A 21,612-nucleotide genomic window follows, 5' to 3' on the forward strand; every position below is an offset into this window, starting at 1 on the left:
ATAATTCAGAGAACACAGTATCTCGTTTATCCCTAAATCGCAATAGGATGAACTAATATTTCCTTCTATAAACTGTTGTCCTATTATTGTCAGAATACTTACTTATAGTAACAAATGTCAGTCCCCACACGAATCCACCATGGTCTAGCATTTAATGCTTCCTGAACCGAATACATGAGTGGTTGCATACCTTTGATAGAAAGAAAAAAGAGAGAAAACTCTTTTCAGAATTTTTGAGTTAAAAATTAATCCTATCATTGTAGAAAGCACTAAACATTCATGAAAGTTAATGAATATACATTTTAGTATTTCAACATGTATTTTTAAAAAATCTGAGATGTGTGTATGTGTGTGTATGTGCACGCTCAGGAATGTTTGACGCTTTGTGACCCCACGGACCATAGCCCACCAGGCTCCTCTGTCCATGGAATTTTCCAGGCAAGAATACTGGAGTGGATTGCCATTTCCTACTCGAGGGGATCTTCCCAACCCAGGTATCAAGCCTGTATCTCCAATGTCTCCTGCATTGGCAGGCAGATTCTTTACCACTGAGCCACCTGGGAAGCCTGAGATCTTTCAGAAAGATATAAGAACTGATGCTTTGGAACTGTGGTGTTGGAGAAGACTCTTGAGAGTCCATTGGACTGCAAGGAGATCAAAACAGTTCATCCTGAAGGAAATCAGTCCTGACTAGTCACTGGAAGGACTGATGCTGAAGCTGAAACTCCAATACTTTGGTCACCTGATGCAAATAATCGACTCATTAGAAAAGACCCTGATGCTGGGAAAGATTGAAGGCAGGAGGAGAAGGGAACAACAGAGGATGAGATAGTTGGATGGCATCGTGAACTCAATGGACATGAGTCTGAGCAAGCTCTGGGAGATAGTGAGGGACAGGGAAGCCTGGAGTGCTGTGGTCCACGGGGTCACAAAGAGTTGTACACAAATGAGCAACTGAATTGAACTGAAATCAATGAACGATATGTTTTAATTCCAATTTAACTAAAATGAGGTTACAACTTCAATGAGTGAAAAGTCATTTAACATTCTGCTATTACCTTTTCTATATTAGATCTATTATATACATTATAATATCTATATATATACATATTACACAAAAATTACATACACATAATATATATTATATAAAAATTATACATATATTCCTCATAACAAGTGAAAAAGAATAAAGTTAAGTATTATACCCCCTCCAACTCTCCACAGATTCTCATCTACACCAAGGTAAGGAAAACAACGCCACTGAAACGGCACGATTGTTTTCTTCCTCAACGATAGGTGTTTATATCATGCAGAAGGAGGGAAGGGAAGAGGAGCCGGGGCGGTTAGCAAAAGCAGGATTAAATATATAGTATATTTTCTTAGGTCGTTTTAGAAACATACTTTCACATACATTTTAAAATCATTTTAAAGGTTTCTAGGTTTCTAACTGGAATTAATGAAATTTATATGCTAATTTTGGAAAGATTTACAATTTTTATTGAGATCTGGCTTGATTTTCTTAAATTATAACCTAAAGATACAATCACCTTTTTTCATTTTCTTGCTGCTGCTAAGTCGCTTCAGTCATGTCCGACTCTGTGCGACCCCATAGATGGCAGCCCACCAGTTTCCCCCGTCCCTGGGATTGTCCAGGCAAGAATACTGGAGTGGGTTGCCATTTCCTTCTCCACGTTTTCTTGCTACAGATCACTATCTTAATCTTACCTCTGGGTATTTTTATTAGTCTTCAATAGCTTCTTGGGTTCTCTAAGCACGTAAATCATATCACTTGCAATTTAAAATTTTTTATCTCCTCTTTTAGTATTTATAACAGTTACTTTATTTTCTACTTTTATTATATTTCGAGAAATGAAACAATCTCAAAAACTATTCTGAATACAGTGGTAAGAACAAAGCTATCTTGCTTATAATTTAAATAAAAATATCTTGCCATAAGATGCAATATTTACCAATTGTTTTTCTTAATAAGTCAACTTTATCTTATTTAAACAAAGAGCTAATATTGAATAATTTCTATGTGCCAGATACTGCTCCAAGTATTTTTATACCTTTTAAGTCATTAAATCCTCACAACAACCCTCTGTGGTAGGTGCCATATTTCTTCCTACAACTGGAGCAGTTTCCCCCATATTTATTATATTTAAGTGTTTTTAATTATTTCATTAAATGACTTTTCAGCATCCACAAACAGAATCACATGGTTTTTCTCCTTTAGTCTGTTGATGTAATAAATTATGTAAATTTACTATTGTGAATTATCCTTGCATTCCAAGAAAAAGCTTATCTCTTACTGCTATCTGATGAAATTAGCTAGATTTCATTTAGAATTTATGCATCTAAAACTTGGTCTTTTAAAAAAAAATTACCTTTACCAAGTATTGATATAATATTACACCAGCATCAGAAAAACATATTTAAAAGGTATCCATCATTTATTAGAATAAAAGAAAAATCTATTTTTAGAAGTAAATACAAATCAGTTGGAATATCATCCTGATATGGTGACTAATAAATACATTTTAAATTTCCTTTTCCACAGTTGTCATCTATTTAGTATTTCTACTTTTCCAGTCAGTTTCAGTATTTGTTTTGTCCTATTCTAATTCTCTCTCATTTTCAGCACTTTTTAAATTCTCTTACTTTCTTTTGGTTTTATTTTTTGTTTTTCTAATATCTTGAGTATTTTAATACTTTTAATTAATACTCAAAATATCTTGAGTATTTTTTCAGTACTTGAGTAGTAACTTATTTTCAGTCTTTTTTATTTTAAATAATGCAGTTATTAAAGGCATTTAGTTTTCCTCCAAATAGCAGTTTAACTATGTCCCATAAGTCTATAAAGAGTTCTCCTTTGCTGTATTTTCTAGATCAGAGCCATCCAACTGAACCTTCTGTCAGAATGGAAATGCTCCATACTGCACTGTCCAGTGTGGTGGCCACTAACCATGTGTGGCTACCGAGCACAGCAAATAAGCCTATTGCCTCTTAAGAACTGAATTTTAAATTCTTACTATTGTCTTTTAATCACGCTGCATTTCTTGGAGCTTTTGCTCTAGCCTGTGAGTGCCATGTGGTTATGCTTATTGTGTTGTACAGAGGTTAGTGTTCTGCACAGCAAATGAAACCACCAACAAAATGAAATGGCATCCTAACAAATGGGAGAAAATATCTGCAAATCCTAAATCAGATAAAGGGTTAACACCCAAAATATATGAAGAACTCCTACAACTCGACAGCAAAAAACACACAAACAACTGAAAAGTGGACAAAGGATCTGAATGGACATTTTCCCAAAGATATACATAGGGCCAACAGGTAAATGTAAAGGTACTCAACATCACTAAGCATCCGGAAAATGCAAATCAAAACCACAATAAGATTTCACCTCACACCTGCTTGAACGGCTGTTATCAAAAAGACAAAGAAGTGTTGGTGAGAATGCAGAGAAAAGAGAACCCTTGTGCATCATTGGTGGGAATGTAAATTGCTGCACTCACTGTGCAAAACAGTATGGCAGTTCCTCAAAAAATGAATTAAAAAAATTAGCATTTCATCCAGCATTTCCAATTCTGGGTATTTATTCTTAAAAAACGAATTCAAAAGGATATATACAATTCTCTATCATGTTTAATGCATCATTACCTACAATACCCAACACATGGAAGGAACTTAAATGTCCACTGACGAATGAATGGATAAAGAAGTTCAGTTCAGTCGCTCAGTCATGTCTGACTCTGCGACCCCCATGGACTGCAGCATGCCAGGCTTTCCTGTCCATCAACAACTCCCGGAGTTTGCTCAAACTCATGTCCATATAGTCGGTGATGCCATCCAACCATATCATCCTCTGTCATCCCTTTCTCCTCCTGCCTTCAATCTTTCCCAGCACCAGGGTCTTTTCCAATGAGTCAGTTCTTCACATCAGGTGGCCACAGTATTGGAGTTTCAGCTTCAGCATCAGTCCTTCCAGTGATTATTCAGGACTGATTTCCTTCATGATGAACTGTTTTGATCTCCTTGCAGTCCAAGGGACTCTCAAGAGTCTTCTCCAACACCACAGTTCAGAAGCATCAATTCTTTGGCACTCAGCTTTCTTTATAGTCCAACTCTCACATCCATACATGACTAATGGAAAAACCATAACTTTGACTAGATGGACCTTTGTCGGCAAAGTAATGTCTCTGCTTTTTAATATGCTGTCTAGAAGATGTGGTATATAATGCATGACCCTGTGCGTACACACGTGTGAGCACAATGGAGTATTATTTGTAACAACACGGACAGACCTTGAGGACATTATGTTAATAACTGAAATAGGTGAAAAAGAAAGGCAAATCCTGTATGATCTTACCTATGAGTGGAATCTTTAAAAAAAAAAACTCATAGAGGACACAACAGAGGCTTCCATAGGCAGGGGGTGAAGGGGTTTGCAAAAGTGGTCACAAAGTATGAACTTCCAGTTACAAAATAAGTAAGTCATGGTGATATAATGTTAACTAGACTTACTGTGGTGATCATTTTACAATATATACACACTGAATCATTATGTTAGACACCTAAAACACATTCTACATGCCAATTATATCTCAATGGAAAATGATGGTATGCAGTTATAATAGCATCTTCAAGGACTGCAACTTGTAAATACACAATATCTTGTGCTTTTGACCCTGAATTATTCTGTCAGATATTAATACTACCACATTTCCTTTATTTGCATTTACCTGTTAAACCTCTGCCCAATCATTCACTTCAGCTTTATCATTAATATACAAAATTAATTAAAAGATTAGAAAAGATTGAGGGCATGAAGAGAAAGGGAAGACAGAGGATGAGATGGTTGGACAGCATCACTGTCATCAGTGGACATGAGTCTGAGCAAACTCCAAGAGATAGTGAAGGACAGGGAAGCCTGATGTGCTGCAGTCCATGGGGTCGCAAAAAGCAGGACATGACTTACCAACTGAACAATAACAACAATATACACATACACACATATTCTCCCCATCTTGCAAGTTGTATAATTTTCATTATCGGATTTTTGAGGCCATTTTGACTTATAGTTAATAATGACAGATATACATTTAATTTCATTCCTTCTCCCCTTCCATTTTATTTTCTGCTGCTGCTGCTGCTGCTAAGTCACTTCAGTCGTGTCCGACTCTGTGTGACCCCATAGCCCACCAGGCTCCCCCGTCCCTGGGATTCTCCAGGCAAGAACACTGGAGTGGGTTGCCATTTCCTTCTCCAATGTGTGAAAGTGAAGTCGCTCAGTCATGTCCGACCCTTAGCGACCCCACGGACTGCAGCCTACCAGGCTCCTCCATCCATGGGATTTTCTAGGCAAGAGTACTGGAGTGGTTTGCCATTGCCTTCTCCGATTTTATTTTCTACTATTCATTAAATGTTTTTTTCCTTCTTTACACCTTCTTATTTTACTTACTTGGTTACATATTGTGCTTTTTCAACTCCATTTCTCATCCTCACAATTATGATTAACTTTATGTGTAGACATTTCTCTCGCACTATATTATTTTAAATAAGCAATCCAACCAAGACAAGTTAGCTTTCACTCCTCTCATATCACTCATTTTAGAACATTTTCACTTAACACAATTTATAAATTCTAAGTCTTTCTATCTTGATATCTTTTTCATTTATTTTTCTCAGCAAGGGTTCAGGGTAGTATATTTTCTGAATTCTACGTACACAAACATGCAGTTTGTTGGTAGTGACAAACAAATGACAGATTTTGCAAGAGACATTTGGCTCCCTAGCTTCCACAAATGAGGGTCCAATACTAACCTGCTTTTCACACACAGAACAGCACAGTGACTGTAACCACGCAGTCTGTAACCAGACGCTTTAGGTCTGAACTCCAGCTTTACTACGTGCCACATGCATGATCCTGGCAGGTTACTAAACCATTCATGCCTCCTTTTTCTCTTCTGCGGATAACAGTCTTACTGAATTGTTTGTTGTGTGAATGAAGAGTATCACATGTGTGAGCATTTAAAGAAGCCCTGGCACATGATACATTTTTCAATAAATGTCAGCTGTTATTACTATTATTTAAGTACTGCAGCCAGTTCTATACCTGAAACTCAAATATTTCACTGGTATGTATAAAAGATTCCTGTCTTCCTTATTTCTTTCTAGGAGTCAGTGAGTCATTTCAATCTGAAATGTCAACCTCTTCCAGGCACACAAAATTCTTAATAAATGGTTAATTATAGTAAGGTAGAACAAGGTTCAGGCTGAGGTCAAAGGGCATAACAGATTTATTTGAAGTGTTCCAATTTTATACAAGACAATGTATTCTGTTATTACTTTTTGGTTAATTCTGGTCACAGGGAAGGGAACTATATTTGGAAATTCTGATTATGATGAAGATCATCTGAACAAAACAGGGTGCCCCAGTAAGAATCAATCAAATGAGGTAACTCAAACTGAATAAACCACAATCTATTAATACTCAAGTTGATACAGAAAGGCCATATTTGAGTAACTTATTTAACCATTAGCCAAAGGATAAATTTTAATGTGTATAACATAAATACGCTAAGAACTGTCAAGCTTGTCACTTGAATACAATCAAAATATTAAATTGCCAGAGTGAAACCAGCATCTAACGGCACTGGCCTCTAATAATATCCATGTAAAGGCTTAAGTTTTATTAAGCACATGCTCAGTAACAAGGGCAGTTACAAAGAAAAACAAGATGTTTTAGTCCCTCATCATTAAATGTATTGCGAATCACAGACAAAATTTTCAAAGTTAAAGCTAACACTGTAATTTAACACATGAGGGGGAGCTAGGTTAATCTTCAGGTACCTGCCACAAGCTGCATATGTTATTAGTAACTTTACAGATAAAAAACTACATGCTTCTAATATGGCAAGTATAACAGAAAAATATACATGCTTCCAATTTGGCAAGTATAACAGAAAAAAATACATGCTTCTAATATGGCAAGTATAACAGAAAGTCATAATAAAAATAGGAAGATGAGATTCTTGGTCTGAAAGGTAATGGGGCCATATGAATTGGAATCACTCCACACATCCTCACAAAAACAAATAAAGAAAGTCAACAAGTAGTGCAAATAAAATACACATGCCCAGGCCTGCAGCATTATTAGAAGACAGAATGTAACACACTTCAAGTTGCTTATAGGTAGAAAGATGTGAAGATATACCAGGGAAGTGGAAACAAAGTAGACTGCAGCCCAAAAAATACTATGTAAGACCAGTAATTTTATAAAGTCACAATTCACAGCGAAAAATAATATAGCAAGACACAGTATCTACACAGCAGAAAAGAACAACCTATTATATAAAGCAGAAACTACAGGAAATACATAAGAAAGAAACATACTACTGACAGACTGTAACACTCCACTCCCATTACAAGACAGACCAACTGAACAAAAGTTAAGAATATTTATAGAGCTCTACGTAACATAATTAATAAGGCAAATTTTATGTAGATAGGTTGAACACTATATCCTGATAGTAGAGAATGCACCTTCTTCTTCTAAGAATATGTGGAATATTCACAAAAGTTGCTCATATATTAGGTCAAAAGGAAATGCCAGTAAGTTCCATATAAGAGAAGCATTACAAACAAAACCCTCTGATCACCGTATAAAATAGAGCTACAAATTAAAATCAAAATGAAAATAAACAAAGAGGGCGGATAACCATGCAGAGACAAGGGAGACAGGTTGACTTTGGTGTCAGACCTTGAACGGAGTGAGGAGGGCATCTGCCCAAAAATGCAAAGGAGAGACTGTTAAGTACACTGGAATTGATCAAATAAGTAAATATATTAAGAACTATTAGCCAAAATCCTCCATTTTGGAAAAGGAAGCTGAAAATATGGAAAGAAAACTAGAATAAAACCTGTGCAGCTGAAGGTATCAGTGTGACCTCATGGAGATACTATGTGTATGCATATGTGTGTATGTGTATAACATAAACACAGAAATAAACATATACATGTTATACATTACTACTGATGGAAATTTCTACATACATGCTTGTATATACAAATATATGTTCCCCAGCTCCCACCATGAACAGGTCCAGTAACAATGTATACACTATGCACACAGATCTTAGTTTTAAAATATTATTCTCCACTAAAACAAATCAGGGCTCTTTGAAGAAATGACTGCTTCTAGGCTGGGGCAAGGAAAAGCAAGATAAGCCCTGGGCATCCTATGCCAAAACACAAAACGCCCATAAAGAATGACAGGGACATGTCAATAGAACACACAACCCAGCATGAAGGGATCACAAGGGCCAAATTCTGGGCAGCTGAAACACCAAAATAAATACTGATAGCAGCAAATTACAGCCCACTGAGTAAACAGGAAACAACTCTATATGATATTAGCACGCAGAATACTTACTGATTACAAAGGGAAAAAGGAAAAGTCTGGCAGACAACAACTTAACCAGGTGATTAAATTATTACTATCAGCAGTAAAAAAAAAATCCCGTGCCATCAACACACAACATCACTACTGCGATGCCTCCACCACAGATGCCTGACTTAAGTCAAGTCATGAGGAACGTGAGACATCTCCAAACTGAGAACCACTCTACAAAATAAGTGCTTTCATTTTCCAAAGTGCCAAGGTCATGAACATTAAAGACGGCAAACTGCTCCTGACTAAAACAGTCTAAAGACAATATGTGGTTTGAGCTGAATTTTTGTGCTATTAAGGTCACTGATGAGAAAACAGGTGAAAACTTGAATGAGGGTCTAAAGATTAGATGGGGTTCATATACCAGTGATAATTTCCTGAGTTGACAGCTTTCCCACAGTTATATAGAAAAATGCCATGCATAAAATACACTGAAAATGTTCTAGAATGATGGGGCATCATTTTTGAAGTCCAACATGCAGATAAAGGATACAACTTTTCAGTAAGTTTGGAACTATTTCAAAATAAAATATTTAGAAAACGATGATCTTTTAACTAGAGCCTTCTTGACATATTTTTGTGCATGTCATTTTAAGTTCCTAATAGGATCTTCATAGTTCATTCATCCATTACTTCATTTATTTAACAAATACTTACTGAACATCTACTAAATGCCTTACTATAAATACAAAGGCCAGCAACAGAGATACTGTCCCTGATCTTGTGAAACATACAATTTGGGGGGGAGGGGTACACAGTGCGGAAAGGTATTAATCAGCCACATACAAAAACAATGTAGAATTGTGAAGAACGCCCTAAAGGAGAAAATGACAAGCAACATTTATTAAAGGGACTGACTAATCCTGTATGGGGAGTCAGGGAACAGAAAGTCAAGAGAAAGCTCAGCTCAACTTCCAAGTATGGAATTAACTAACACGAGCAAGGTGGGAATGCTAGAGTTGACTCCAAGATTCTTTTTTGCTGCCTGGTTCCATATATGTTCAATTTATATAAGGGAGTGGTTGAAAATCTTCACATTGGAGATACTGGCGAGGAAGGGCAGGGAGAATAAGGAGCATGTATAGCTCTCTAAATTACTAAAATACAAGACTGCCATCTAGTGGTAATTTGAGCAAACCTATTTTGAGTAAGGTCAGTGGAAGGGAGAGTGACGGATTACAATGGCTGTCGATGTTTACAGTGACATAAATTCATAAACACAAATTCACAAGTAAGATCACCCATTGTAAGAAAACTAAATATTTAATATAATAACCTAAAACTTCTCCAAGAAAAAGGCAACTTGTAAAACAAAAGAAACTAATTCTGCCCTTTTCTGAGGGACACTGACAAAGAGCAAGACCTTCACTGAGCATATCTGCTAGAAGAACCCAACATTTAAATACTCTCCTAAGCAGCATGTCTGAACAAAATACAAAAAGAAACTTACAATTTCCTAATTAATTTTACCTCCTGACTTCAATCATGCATGGCAATTAACTAAATTCTTTCAGCTGAAGATGTTTCCACTGCAAATATTTTCAGCCATTATTACCATCCCTGAAGTGAATTCAATATAAACCTCATGACAATTAATTACATAGCTAATTATCGTTTCTTAAATGTTGAATTCTAATTTACTAAATGTTGGTCTCTTCCTTCTTCTAACTCTACTGATACCTAGGCAAGCCAAGATTTGCTGTATGTTGCATTAATCTAACAAATCTAATATTAGGGTTCATTTAAAAATTACATCTACCAAACAACTCCTTCGATAGCTTCTACCAATGTCCTAGTTAAGTACTTACAAGTATAGCAAAATAAAAGAAGACTGGCAACAGATAACGTCCTGTCAGAATCTGGGAGGAATCTCTACTAATCTTAAGGCAGATGGAGTAGGACTGAGAGAAATCCAGTTCAGAATATGACTCACAATCTATTCTCAAATACATATTTTGGTTTTCCACAGCTAAGAGAAGTGTTATACTACACTGCAAAGGCTCTTAAAGAATAACACATGAAGAATATAATGAATAAAAATAGAAAACATAAAAAATATCAATTATAAGAACCTTGCTGCTGCTACTCAGTCACTTCAGTCGTGTCCGACTCTGTGTGACCCTATAGATGGAAGCCCACCAGGCTCCCCCGTCCCTGGGATTCTCCAAGCAAGAACACTGGAGTGGGTTGCCATTTCCTTCTCCAATGTGTGAAAGTGAAAAGTGAAAGTGAAGTCTCTCAGTCGTGTCCGACCCTTAGTGACCCCACAGACTGCAGCCTACCAGGCTGCTCCATCCATGGGATTTTCTAGGCAAGAGTACTGGAGTGGCTTGCCATTGCCTTCTCCGATAAGAACCTTAAATAGGTCAAAATTACATATTAAAAGGCAAGGGTCAAACAACAAAATGCAACCTCTATTCACAAAAATAATGAGCAAAGATTCATCAAATTCAAACCAATATAATTATAAATATAATTCTAGATAAGGAATAGAATAAATGTGACTGTTTTATACTGTTAATGTGCATGTGTGTGTTCAGTCGCATCCAATTCTTTGCAACCCCACAGACTGTAGTCCATCAGGCTCCTCTATTCATGGAATTCTCTAGGCAAAAACACTTGAGTGGGTTGCCATTTCCTTCCTCGGTGTATCTGTCCCACCCAGGGATCAAACCCACACCTCCTGAGTCTTCTGCACTGGCAGGTGGGATTCTTTACCGCTAGCACCACCAACGGGTATACACAAAACACAAAAAGAACATGGAAAAGTTATAAATGTCTATGTGCCAAAAAAATAGAGCATTAAAATAGAAAACAAATTTTTTTTAATTTTAATCTTAGCACAATGCCAAAAACATTAACAGTTAACACAGTTGCAAAAAGCTACATTAAGTCATTTTACAACTGCCTCATGCTGCAAAAAGAAAAAAAACCCAATGCCAAACAGAAAACAAAATTTTTTTAAGTTGACAGAAAAGGGGCTTCTCTGGTGGCTCTGCAGTAAAATAATTCATCTGCAATGCGGGAGACACGGGTTTGATCCTTGGATCAAGAGGATCCCCTGGAGAAGGAAATGGCAACCCACTCCAGTATTCTTGCCTGGTAAATTCCATAGACAGAGGAGTATATTGGACTACAATCCATGGCGTCATAAGAGTCAGACATGACTTAGCAACTAAACTACCACACTGACAGAAACATAGTAAAAGTGAAAGGCTGTTTAGTTTTCTTAAGCAAACAGGCAACATAAAAAATAAAAAGGATACAGAAAACTGAATAAACAGGTTTATAACAATAAATTTAACAATTTATCTTAAAATTATGTTGCCAACAGAGAATACATATTTTCCAAGAACCTGTGAACACTAACAGTGATCAGATGTTAAGCCATAAAATTACTCCAAATCATAAACTTCACATCTACAAACAAAACTGATTAAAACTTGAATGCAATGATAAAAATCATAACCAAAATAATTTAACCAACTAAAAATGTAACGAACCCTTTTCTAAGCAATTATTGGGCCAAAAAGGATATCAAAATCACACTCAATTAGAAGCCACCTAGAAAATAACAAGGAGGTATTAGTATCAAAATCTGGAAAGGAGAGGGTATGGAATTAATTTGTAATCAAAAACAAATTGAAAACCTAAATGCTTGCAGGAGAGTTCCCAACATGGCAAAACTGGAAGACCCTGAGCTCACACACCTCTTCTCAGGAGCACACCAAAATCACAGAACTACTGATGAAAATGACCAAAACCTACCAGAAAAGATCTTCTACAACTAAGGATATAAAGAAGCAGCACAACGAGATACATAGGAGGGGCAAAGTCACGGTATAGTTAAGATCCATGCCCCTCAGTGAATAATTCACAAACAGGAGACTACAACTGCAGAGGTTCTCCCCAAGGAGAAAGGGGTCTGAGCCCCATATCAGGCTCCTTAGCCCAGTGATCCTGCACCAGGAAAAGAGCTTCAAGAAGATCTGGCTTTGAAGGCTCAGTTCAGTTCAGTTCAGTCGCTCAGTCGTGTCCGACTCTCCGCGACCCCATGAATTACAGCACGCCAGGCCTCCCTGTCCATCACCAACTCCTGGAGTACACTCAAACTCATGTCCACAGAGTCGGTGATGCCATCCAGCCATCTCATTCTCCGTCGTCCCCTTCTCCTCCCACCCCCAACCTTTCCCAGCATCAGAGTCTTTTCCAGTGAGTCAACTCGTCGCATGAGGTGGCCAAAGTACTGCAGTTTCAGCTTTAGCATCAGTCCCTCCAATGAACATCCAGGATTGATCTCCTTTAGAATGGACTGGTTGGATCTCCTTGCAGTATAAGGGACTCTCAAGAGTCTTCTCCAACACCACAGTTCAAAAGCATCAATTCTTCAGTGATCAGCTTTCTTCACAGTCCAACTCTCACATCCATACATGACCACGGGAAAAACCATAGCCTTGACTAGACGGACCTTGGTTGGCAAAGTAATGTCTCTGCTTTTTAATATACTTTGAAGGCTAGTAGGGCTTAAATTTAGGAGCACTGGAGGGCTGTGGAAAACAGACTGTACTCATAAAGGATGTACAAAAAATCTCACATGTTCCAAGATGGAGGGAAAAAGCAGTCGTCCGAAAAGACCCTGGGTCAGACCCAACTGCCAATCTTGGGAAGTCTCTCAAGAGATACAAAAGGCAACTGGAGCTCATTCTAAGGACACATACATTGAGGGCAGCAATTTTGGGGTGCTCATTCTACCAGGAAGACACTGGTGCTGGCAAGTATCATTGTGGAATTCTCCTTCTAGCTTATCAGCCCCAGGACTCAACAGTCTACAGACATCAGTTCTGGGACACCTGAGGCCATCAACTAACTGGGCTAAGACATACCCCCACCCACTAATAGCTAGGCTACCTTAAGCACCCCTGAACCAAAAAAGCTGCCCCAGACATGTCTATGCCGACCAGATGGCCCCACACATCAGCTCCAAGACCTGACTTCAGCCACCATTGAGTGAGTACGAGCCCCAGGATTTCCTGGACCCCAATTCTGTCCACTAGTGAGCCAGCACGAGCCCTAGGACCCCTGGTGTTCCACAGCCAGCTATTTCAGGGTCCAGCCCCACCAATCAGTGGCTAGCAGCCTCTACACAAGGGAGGGCCTGGTAACCAATGAGACCAGAGGCCAGCTACACCTACCATACCACCCACAGTGGTCAGTCCACCACAACAGGAGTCAAAAAGCCCACACAGGAGGCACCTCTAGAGCACATAGCTCTAGTGACCAGAGAGAAGTTTGTTGCTGGGACACACAAAATGTCTCCTACAAAAGGATACTTTTACAAGGTCAGGAAACATAACCAACATACCAGATACATAAAAACAGAAATAGGCAAATGAGGTGACAGAGGAACATGTTTCAAATGAAGGAATAGGATAAAATCCCAGCACTAAGTGACGTAAATATATGCAATCTACCCAAAAAAGAGTTCAAGGTAATGATCACAACAATGATGAAAGAACTCAGGAGAAGAGATGTACAGAATAAGAAATTACAAAAGTTTTTAACAAAGAGTTTGAAAATATAAATAACAACCAAACAAAAATGAAGAATATAATAAAATAAAAAATACAATAAAAGGAATCAACAGCAGACTAACTGATACAGAAGAGTAGATCAGCAAGCTGGAAGACAGAGTAGTGGAAATCTGAAGGTGAACAGAAAAGAAGAATAAAAAGAAATAAGGACCATCTGAGACCTCTGGGGCAACATCAAGCACACACATTATAAGGATATAAAAATGAAAAGTCAGAAAGGGGAAAATAACATATTTGAAGAAATAATAGTTGAAAACCACCCTAATAGGGAAAGGATATAGATATTCGGGTCCAAAAGCCACGAAAAGTCCCAAAAAGAATCAACCCAAGGAGGGCCACACAAGGAGCAAGGAAAAAGCAACAAGTTACATGCAAGGGAACTTCCATAAGGCTATCAGTTGACTCTTCAGCAAAAACTCTGCAGACCAGAAGAGAGTGGCATGAAATACTTAAAATGATGAAAGAGAAAAACCTACAATCAAGAATACTCTATTTGGCAAGGCTCTCATTCAGATTTGATAGAGAGATCAAAAGTTTTACAGACAAGAAATAGCTAAAAGAGTTCAGCACCAACAAACCAGTTTTACAAGGAATGTTAAAAGGATTTCTCTAAGTGAAAATGAAAAAACCACAACTAGAAATATGAAAATTACGAGAAGAAAACACTCATCAGTAAAGGCAAACATAAAGTAAAGGAAGTAAGACAGACATGTACAGAGCAAGTAGAAGGGTTAAAAAACAAAAGCAGTAAATCAACCTATATCCACAATAAGCAGTAAAGGAATACACAAAACAAACAGATGCAAAATATGATATCAAAAATGGTAATTGTGAGGAGAAAAGAGTACAAATGCAGGGTTGTTAAAATGTATTTGAAATCAAGATATAACTAATCTAAATAATCATGTATATAAATATAGATTGCTACATATAAGCCTCATGGTAACAACAAAACAAAATCTATAATAGATATACATACAAAAGAGAAAGGAATCCAAACATAATACCACAGATAGTCATTAAATCACAGGAGAAGAAAATAAAAAACAAAACAAAAAAGACCTACAAAAACAACCCTCAAACAGTTAACAAAATGTCAATAAGTATATGTTTATCAATAATTACTTTAACTATAAACAGAACAAATATTCCAATCAAAAGCCAGAGAGCAGCTGAACGGTTCAAAAACAAGACCCATTATATGGCAACAACATATGTCACCTACAAGAGACTCACTTCATATCCAAAGACACACACAGACTGAAAGTGAGGGAATGGAAAAAGGTATTCCATGCAAATGGAAATCAAAATAAAGGCAGTGTAGCAATACTTGTATGGGACAAAACAGATTTTAAAACAAAGACAGTGCCAAAAAAGACAAAGAAGAACATTACATAATGACCAAGGGATCAATCCTGGAAGAAAATATAACAATTACAAGCACATATGCACACAACTTAGGAGCAGCTAAACACACAGGGTAAATATTAACAGATATCAGTGGAAAGATCATCCAGACAGAAAATAAATAAGGAAACACTGGACTTAAATGACACATTAAACCAGATGAACATAATAGATATATATAGAACACTCCATCCAAAGCAGCAGATAATACATTCTTTTCAAGTGCAGCTGGAACATTCTCTAAGATAGATCTCATGCTAGGCCACAAAGCAGGCCTTAGTAAATTTAAGAAAACTGAAAGCACATCAACTTTTTTTCATGACCACAATGCTATGAGACCACCCCCCCCAAAAAAAAACCCTGCAGAAAGCACAAAGAAATGGAAACTAAACAATATACTCCTAAATAACCAATGAATCGCGAAAGATACAAACAAACAAAAACAAAGACAAATGAAAAGAAAAACAAAATAGATCCGGTGTCTAACTGATGCAGCAAAAGCAGTTCTAAGAATTTTAAATTAACATATTTACCTCAGGAACAAGAAAAATATCTCAATCAATCTAATTTTAAACTTAAAGAAAAATAACCCAACCTTACATCTAAAGGAAAAAGAACAAACAAAACCCAAAGTTAGTAGAAAAAAATAAATTACAAAATCAAAAAAGAAGAAAATAGAGGCTAAAAAAATAGAAAAGATCAATGAAACTAAAAGCCAGTTCTTTGAAAAGATAAAATTGATTAACCATTATGCAGACTCATCAAGCAAAAAAAGAAGGCCCAAATGAATAAGTGAGGGGAATAAAAAAGGGAGAAGTTACAACCAACTCCACAGAAATAAAAAAGATGATTACGATGAACAGTTATATGCCAATACAATACACAAGCTGGAAGAAATGGACAAACTTCCACAAACAGACAAACTCCTAGAAATGTACTATTTCCCATGACTGAACCAGGAAGAACTAGAAGACATAAACAGAGCAAGACTCATAATGAAATTGAATCAATAATTTTAAAACTCCCAACAAGCAACAGTCCTGGACCACACGACTTCACCAGTGAATTCTGCCAAACATGTAAAGAATTAAGATCTATCCTTCTCAAATCATTCCAAAAATTGCTGAGGAACGAATACCACTGAACTCATTTTATGAGGATAACATCCTTCTGACATGAAAAATAAGACAAAGAGATCACACAAAAAGAAAATTACAAGCTATTATCACTGATGAACATAGATGCAAAAATCCTCAACAAAATATTAGCAAATTGAATTCAACAATATGTTAAAATGATCATACACCATAATCCACTGGGATTTAGCCCAAGGACAGTTCAATATCCACAAGTCAATCAGTGTGATACATCTTTTTTTTTTTGTCATAATCAGCTTTTATTTTTTACTCAGCACAATTATATGGAAAATTATTCACATTGTTGTGTATATCTATACTTCATTCCTTTTTTATTACTGAGCATCTTATCAACAAACTGAAGAATAAAAACCATATGATTATCTCAATAGATGCAGAAGAAGCTTTTCATAAAATTCAACATCCACTCATGATAAAATCTTTCCAGAAGGGGGAACATACCTCAACATAATAAAGGCCATATGTTATTAGCCTACACCTAATCCCACATTCAATGACAAAAAGCTGAAAGCATTTTCTCTAAGGTAAGGAACAAGACAAGGACACCCGCTCTCCTCACTTTTTATTCAACACAGTATCAGAAGTCCTAGCCACAACTGTCAGATAACAAAAATAAAAGGAATCTGAAAGGGAAAAGAGGAAGTAAAACTCATTGTTTGTAGATGACATGACACTATACGGAGAAAATCTTAAAGATACCACTAAAAATACTACTAGAGTTCTTCAATGAATTCAGGAAAGTTGTAGGATGCAAAATTAATATAACACATTAATAGGTTATCTATTATATAGTCGTTCTTATAAATGCAAAGAGTGAAATAAAATAATTCTGATTTTAAAAAATCAGTAAAAAATAAAAATTCTTTAGTAAGAGAAAGAATATGTATCTCAAAACAAGAGTGAACATACATAATATAAATACTAGTAGCATTCACATTAAAGTCAAAATAAAACATGCCCAAAGTCTTCCTTTAAACAATCTCAATGATCTAGCCAAAAGCAATGAAACAATTAATTACATAACTAGGGATAATAAATTCTAAGGAACTACCAAAAAAATTCAAAGTATCAACTGAGAAACACTGAGAGCTAATAAGAAAGTTCAGTAAGGAGTTTGATTTTCAAGGAAACAAAAATCCTCAGCTTCCTGTCTGAGCTACCAGGGAAGCCCAAGAAAATGGGAGTGGGTAGCCTATCTCTTTCTCCAAGGGATCTTCCTAACCCAAGAACTGAACCAGAGTCTCCTGCATTGTAGGCAGATTCTTTACCAGCTGAGCTACCAGGGAAGCCCATCAGCTTCCTTAATTCTAATTAATGGCAAACTTGAAAATAGGGAGACGTACTCTTTCAGAACAGGGAAACAGAAAAAAAAAAAACAATACACAAAATACTTAAGAATAAAGGTAAAAAGAAGTGTATGGAACTTACAAGAAGAAAACTAAAAAATTAAGGTGTGGGAATAAAAACTTGAGAAATTAAATACATACACCATGTTCTAGTGGCAAGATTTAATGTAAGAAATCCAGTTTCTTCCACATTATTCTATAAGTTTATGCAATGGAAATTTGGGGGTGTCTGATAAAATTATTCAGAATAATACTGAGAAAAAACTATTCAGGAAAAATAAAGTTTGAAAAAACTGTTAAATCATTTTTGAAAAAGACTACAGAATGTTATTTTATGAAGTTAAAATAATTTAAAAAGCAAAGTGATAAGAGAGCAACAAGGATGGAGCACAAGACTAACAAATCAGAACGATTAAAATCTAGAGATGCTAGAGCAACACAACATAACAAAGCTCCCAAACAAATGCTAGAGTATCACGAGGGCCAGAAGTTGATGAGAGTTGTGGTGTCACTGCTTCCACTTTTTCCCTTCTATTTTCCAGGAAGTGATGGGACCAATTGCCATGATCTCAGTTTTTTAATGTTGAGTTTCAAGCCAGCTTTTCACTCTGCCCTTTCACCCTTATCAAGAGGCTCTTTAGTTCCTCTTCACTTTCCACCATTAGAGTGGTATCATATTTGTTATTTTTCCCAGCACTCTTGATTGCAGCTTGTGATTCATCCAGCCTGACATTTTACATGATGTACTCTGCATGGAATTGGAAGGAAAGTTATGACCAGCCTTGATAGTATATTAAAAAGCAGAGACATTACTTTGCCAAAAAAGGTCCGTTTAGTCAAGGCTATGGTTTTTCCCGTGGTCATGTATGGATGTGAGAGTTGGACTGTGAAGAAAGCTGATCGCCGAAGAATTGATGCTTTTGAACTGTGGTGCTGGAGAAGACTCTTGAGAGTCCCTTGGACTGCAAGGAGATCCAACCAGTCCATTCTAAAGGAGATCAATCCTGGGTGTTCATTGGAAGGACTAATTCTAAAGCTGAAGCTCCAATACTTTGGCCACCTCATGCGACGAGTTGACTCACTGGAAAAGACTCTGATGCTGGCAAAGATTGGGGGCGGGAGAAGAAGGGGACGACAGAGAATGAGATGGCTGGATGGCATCACCGACTCTGTGGACATGAGTTTGAGTGAACTCTGGGAGTTGGTGACAGACAGGGAGGCCTGGCGTGCTGTGATTCATGGGGTCGCAGAGAGTCGGACACGACTGAGCGACTGAACTGAACTGAAGGTGTAATAGCACTTCATGGGAAATAGATGGAGAAACAGTGGAGACAGTGTCAGACTTTATTTTGGGGGGCTCCAAAATCACTGCAGATGCTGATTGCAGCCAGAAAATTAAAAGACGCTTACTCCTTGGAAGGAAAGTTATGACCAACCTAGATAGCATATTAAAAAGCAGAGACATTACTTTGCCAACAAAGGTCTGTCTAGTCAAGGCTATGGTTTTTCCCATGGTCATGTATGGATGTGAGAGTTGGACTGTGAAAAAAGCTGATCACCGAAGAATTGATGCTTTTGAACTGTGGTGCTGGAGAAGACTCTTGAGAGTCCCTGGGACTGCAAGGAGATCTAACCAGTCCATTCTAAAGGAGATCAATCCTGGGTGTTCATTGGAAGAACTGAAGCTGAAGCTGAAACTCCAATACTTTGGCCACCTCATGTGACGAGTTGACTCACTGGAAAAGAGTCTGATGCTGGGAGGGATTAGGGGTGGGAAGAGACGGGGACAACCGAGAATGAGATGGCTGGATGGCATCACCGACTCGATGGACAAGAGTTTGAGTGAACTCCAGGAGTTGGTGATGGACAGGGAGGCCTGGCGTGCTGTGATTCATGGGGTCGCAAAGAGTCGGACACAACTGAGCGACTGAACTGAACTGAACTGTACTGAACTGAAGGTGTAATAGGGTCACTAAACTTTGTAAACATTTTATAAGTCAAATCATATGCTGTACAGTTTAAACTTATACAGTGCTGTAGGTCAATTAATCTCAATAAAACTAGAATCAAAATAAAAATGCTTAAAATTCTAACAAAGGAACAGTTGGATAAATGAGTTACAGAACTTCGATAAGATATCCATTAAACTATGCTTCAGAGGGATATTTGTTTAATGACCGGAAAAATAATGATGATATAATGTTTAGTTAATATGCAGGTTATGAAACTGTGTGGGTTATCAGCATTTTTTTAAAAAACACATAACTATATGTATGGAAAGATCACATAATGCATTATTTAAAAAAAACTGGAAAGAAACAACAAACATTAAAATAAATTTCTTTGGATGATGTTGATGCTTTTAATTTTCTTCTTAACAACATTCTGTTTTCCAGATTTTCTACAAAGTGAGTTTGGAAAGTATGATATATTAATAGTAATACAAACAAGTTAAATAAGCAGGGTGACAATATACAACCTTGACAAACTCCTTTTCCTATTTGGAACCAGTCTGTTGTTCCATGTTCAGTTCTAACTGTTGCTTCCTGACCTGCATACAGGTTTCTCAAGAGGCAGGTCAGGTGGTCTGGTATTTCCATCCCTTTCAGAATTTTCCACAGTTTATTGTGATCCACACAGTCAAAGGCTTTGGCATAGTCAATTAAACAGAAATAGATGTTTTTCTGGAACTCTTTTGCTTTCTCCACGATCCAGTGGATGTTGGCAATTTGATCTCTGGTTCCTCTGCCTTTTCTAAAACCTGCTTGAACATCTGGAAGTTCACGGTTCACATATTGCTGAAGCCTGGCTTGGAGAATTTTGAGCACGACTTAACTAGTGTGTGAGATGAGTGCAATTGTGCGGTAGTTTGAGCATTCTTTGGCATTGCCTTTCTTTGGGATTGGAATGAAGACTGACCTTTTCCCATTAGAGTCTTTTCCAGTGAGTCAACTTGTCGCATGAGGTGGCCAAAGTATTGCAGTTTCAGCTTTAGCATCAGTCCTTCCAATGAACACCCAGGATTGATCTCCTCTAGAATGGACTGGTTGGATCTCCTTGCAGTCCAAGGGACTCTCAAGAGTCTTCTCCAGCACCACAGTTCAAAAGCATCAATTCTTCGGTGATCAGCTTTCTTCACAGTCCAACTCTCACATCCATACATGACCACGGGAAAAACCATAGCTTTGACTAAACGGACATTTGTTGGCAAGTGCTGTGATTCATGGGGTAGCAAAGAGTCGGACACAACTGAGCGACTGAACTGAACTGAACTGAATACAAACAAGAATACCCAAAGGGCTAAGGGTGAAAAGAAGGGGAAACTTAAAGCAGCCATCTGTCTCAATGTTTTGACTTGGTTTTAGTTATAGAATTTTATCAATTTTAAATTTAAAATGACACTAAAGAAATTATCACACAGAAATAGTTTTTTAAATAGAGAAATATCACTCCAAAATATGTGCTTTTAATTGTAAAAATTAAAGTATTTTAATAAAGCTTAGTGTACTATTTTATAGAGTCAATAAATAAATATAGTTAGTAAAGATACCATCTACCTATAGCACTAGTATTTGAATATTCTCTATCATTTCTGGAATAAATATGCTTTTATATTTTACTCATAATTGTCCTTCACTCCTGTAAACTATTATGTT

General features: G+C 37.0%; 1 protein-coding gene across 3 annotated transcripts in view; it reads right to left on the minus strand.

The window, feature by feature from the left end:
- Window positions 1–21,612, minus strand: part of AGTPBP1 (ATP/GTP binding carboxypeptidase 1) — a 205,281-nt gene that overhangs the window by 45,815 nt on the left and 137,854 nt on the right. For all 3 annotated transcript variants that reach the window (XM_088838077.1, XM_088838076.1, XM_088838078.1), the window contains one exon: window positions 103–190. In XM_088838077.1, coding sequence (XP_088694203.1) covers window positions 103–190 — 88 coding nt within the window. The remainder of the gene's footprint in view (window positions 1–102; window positions 191–21,612) is intronic.

Source organism: Moschus berezovskii, chromosome 7 (genome assembly GCF_049115385.1).
Source record: "Moschus berezovskii isolate FMDL1 chromosome 7, NW_MosBer_1.0, whole genome shotgun sequence".
Lineage (NCBI taxonomy): Eukaryota > Metazoa > Chordata > Mammalia > Artiodactyla > Moschidae > Moschus > Moschus berezovskii.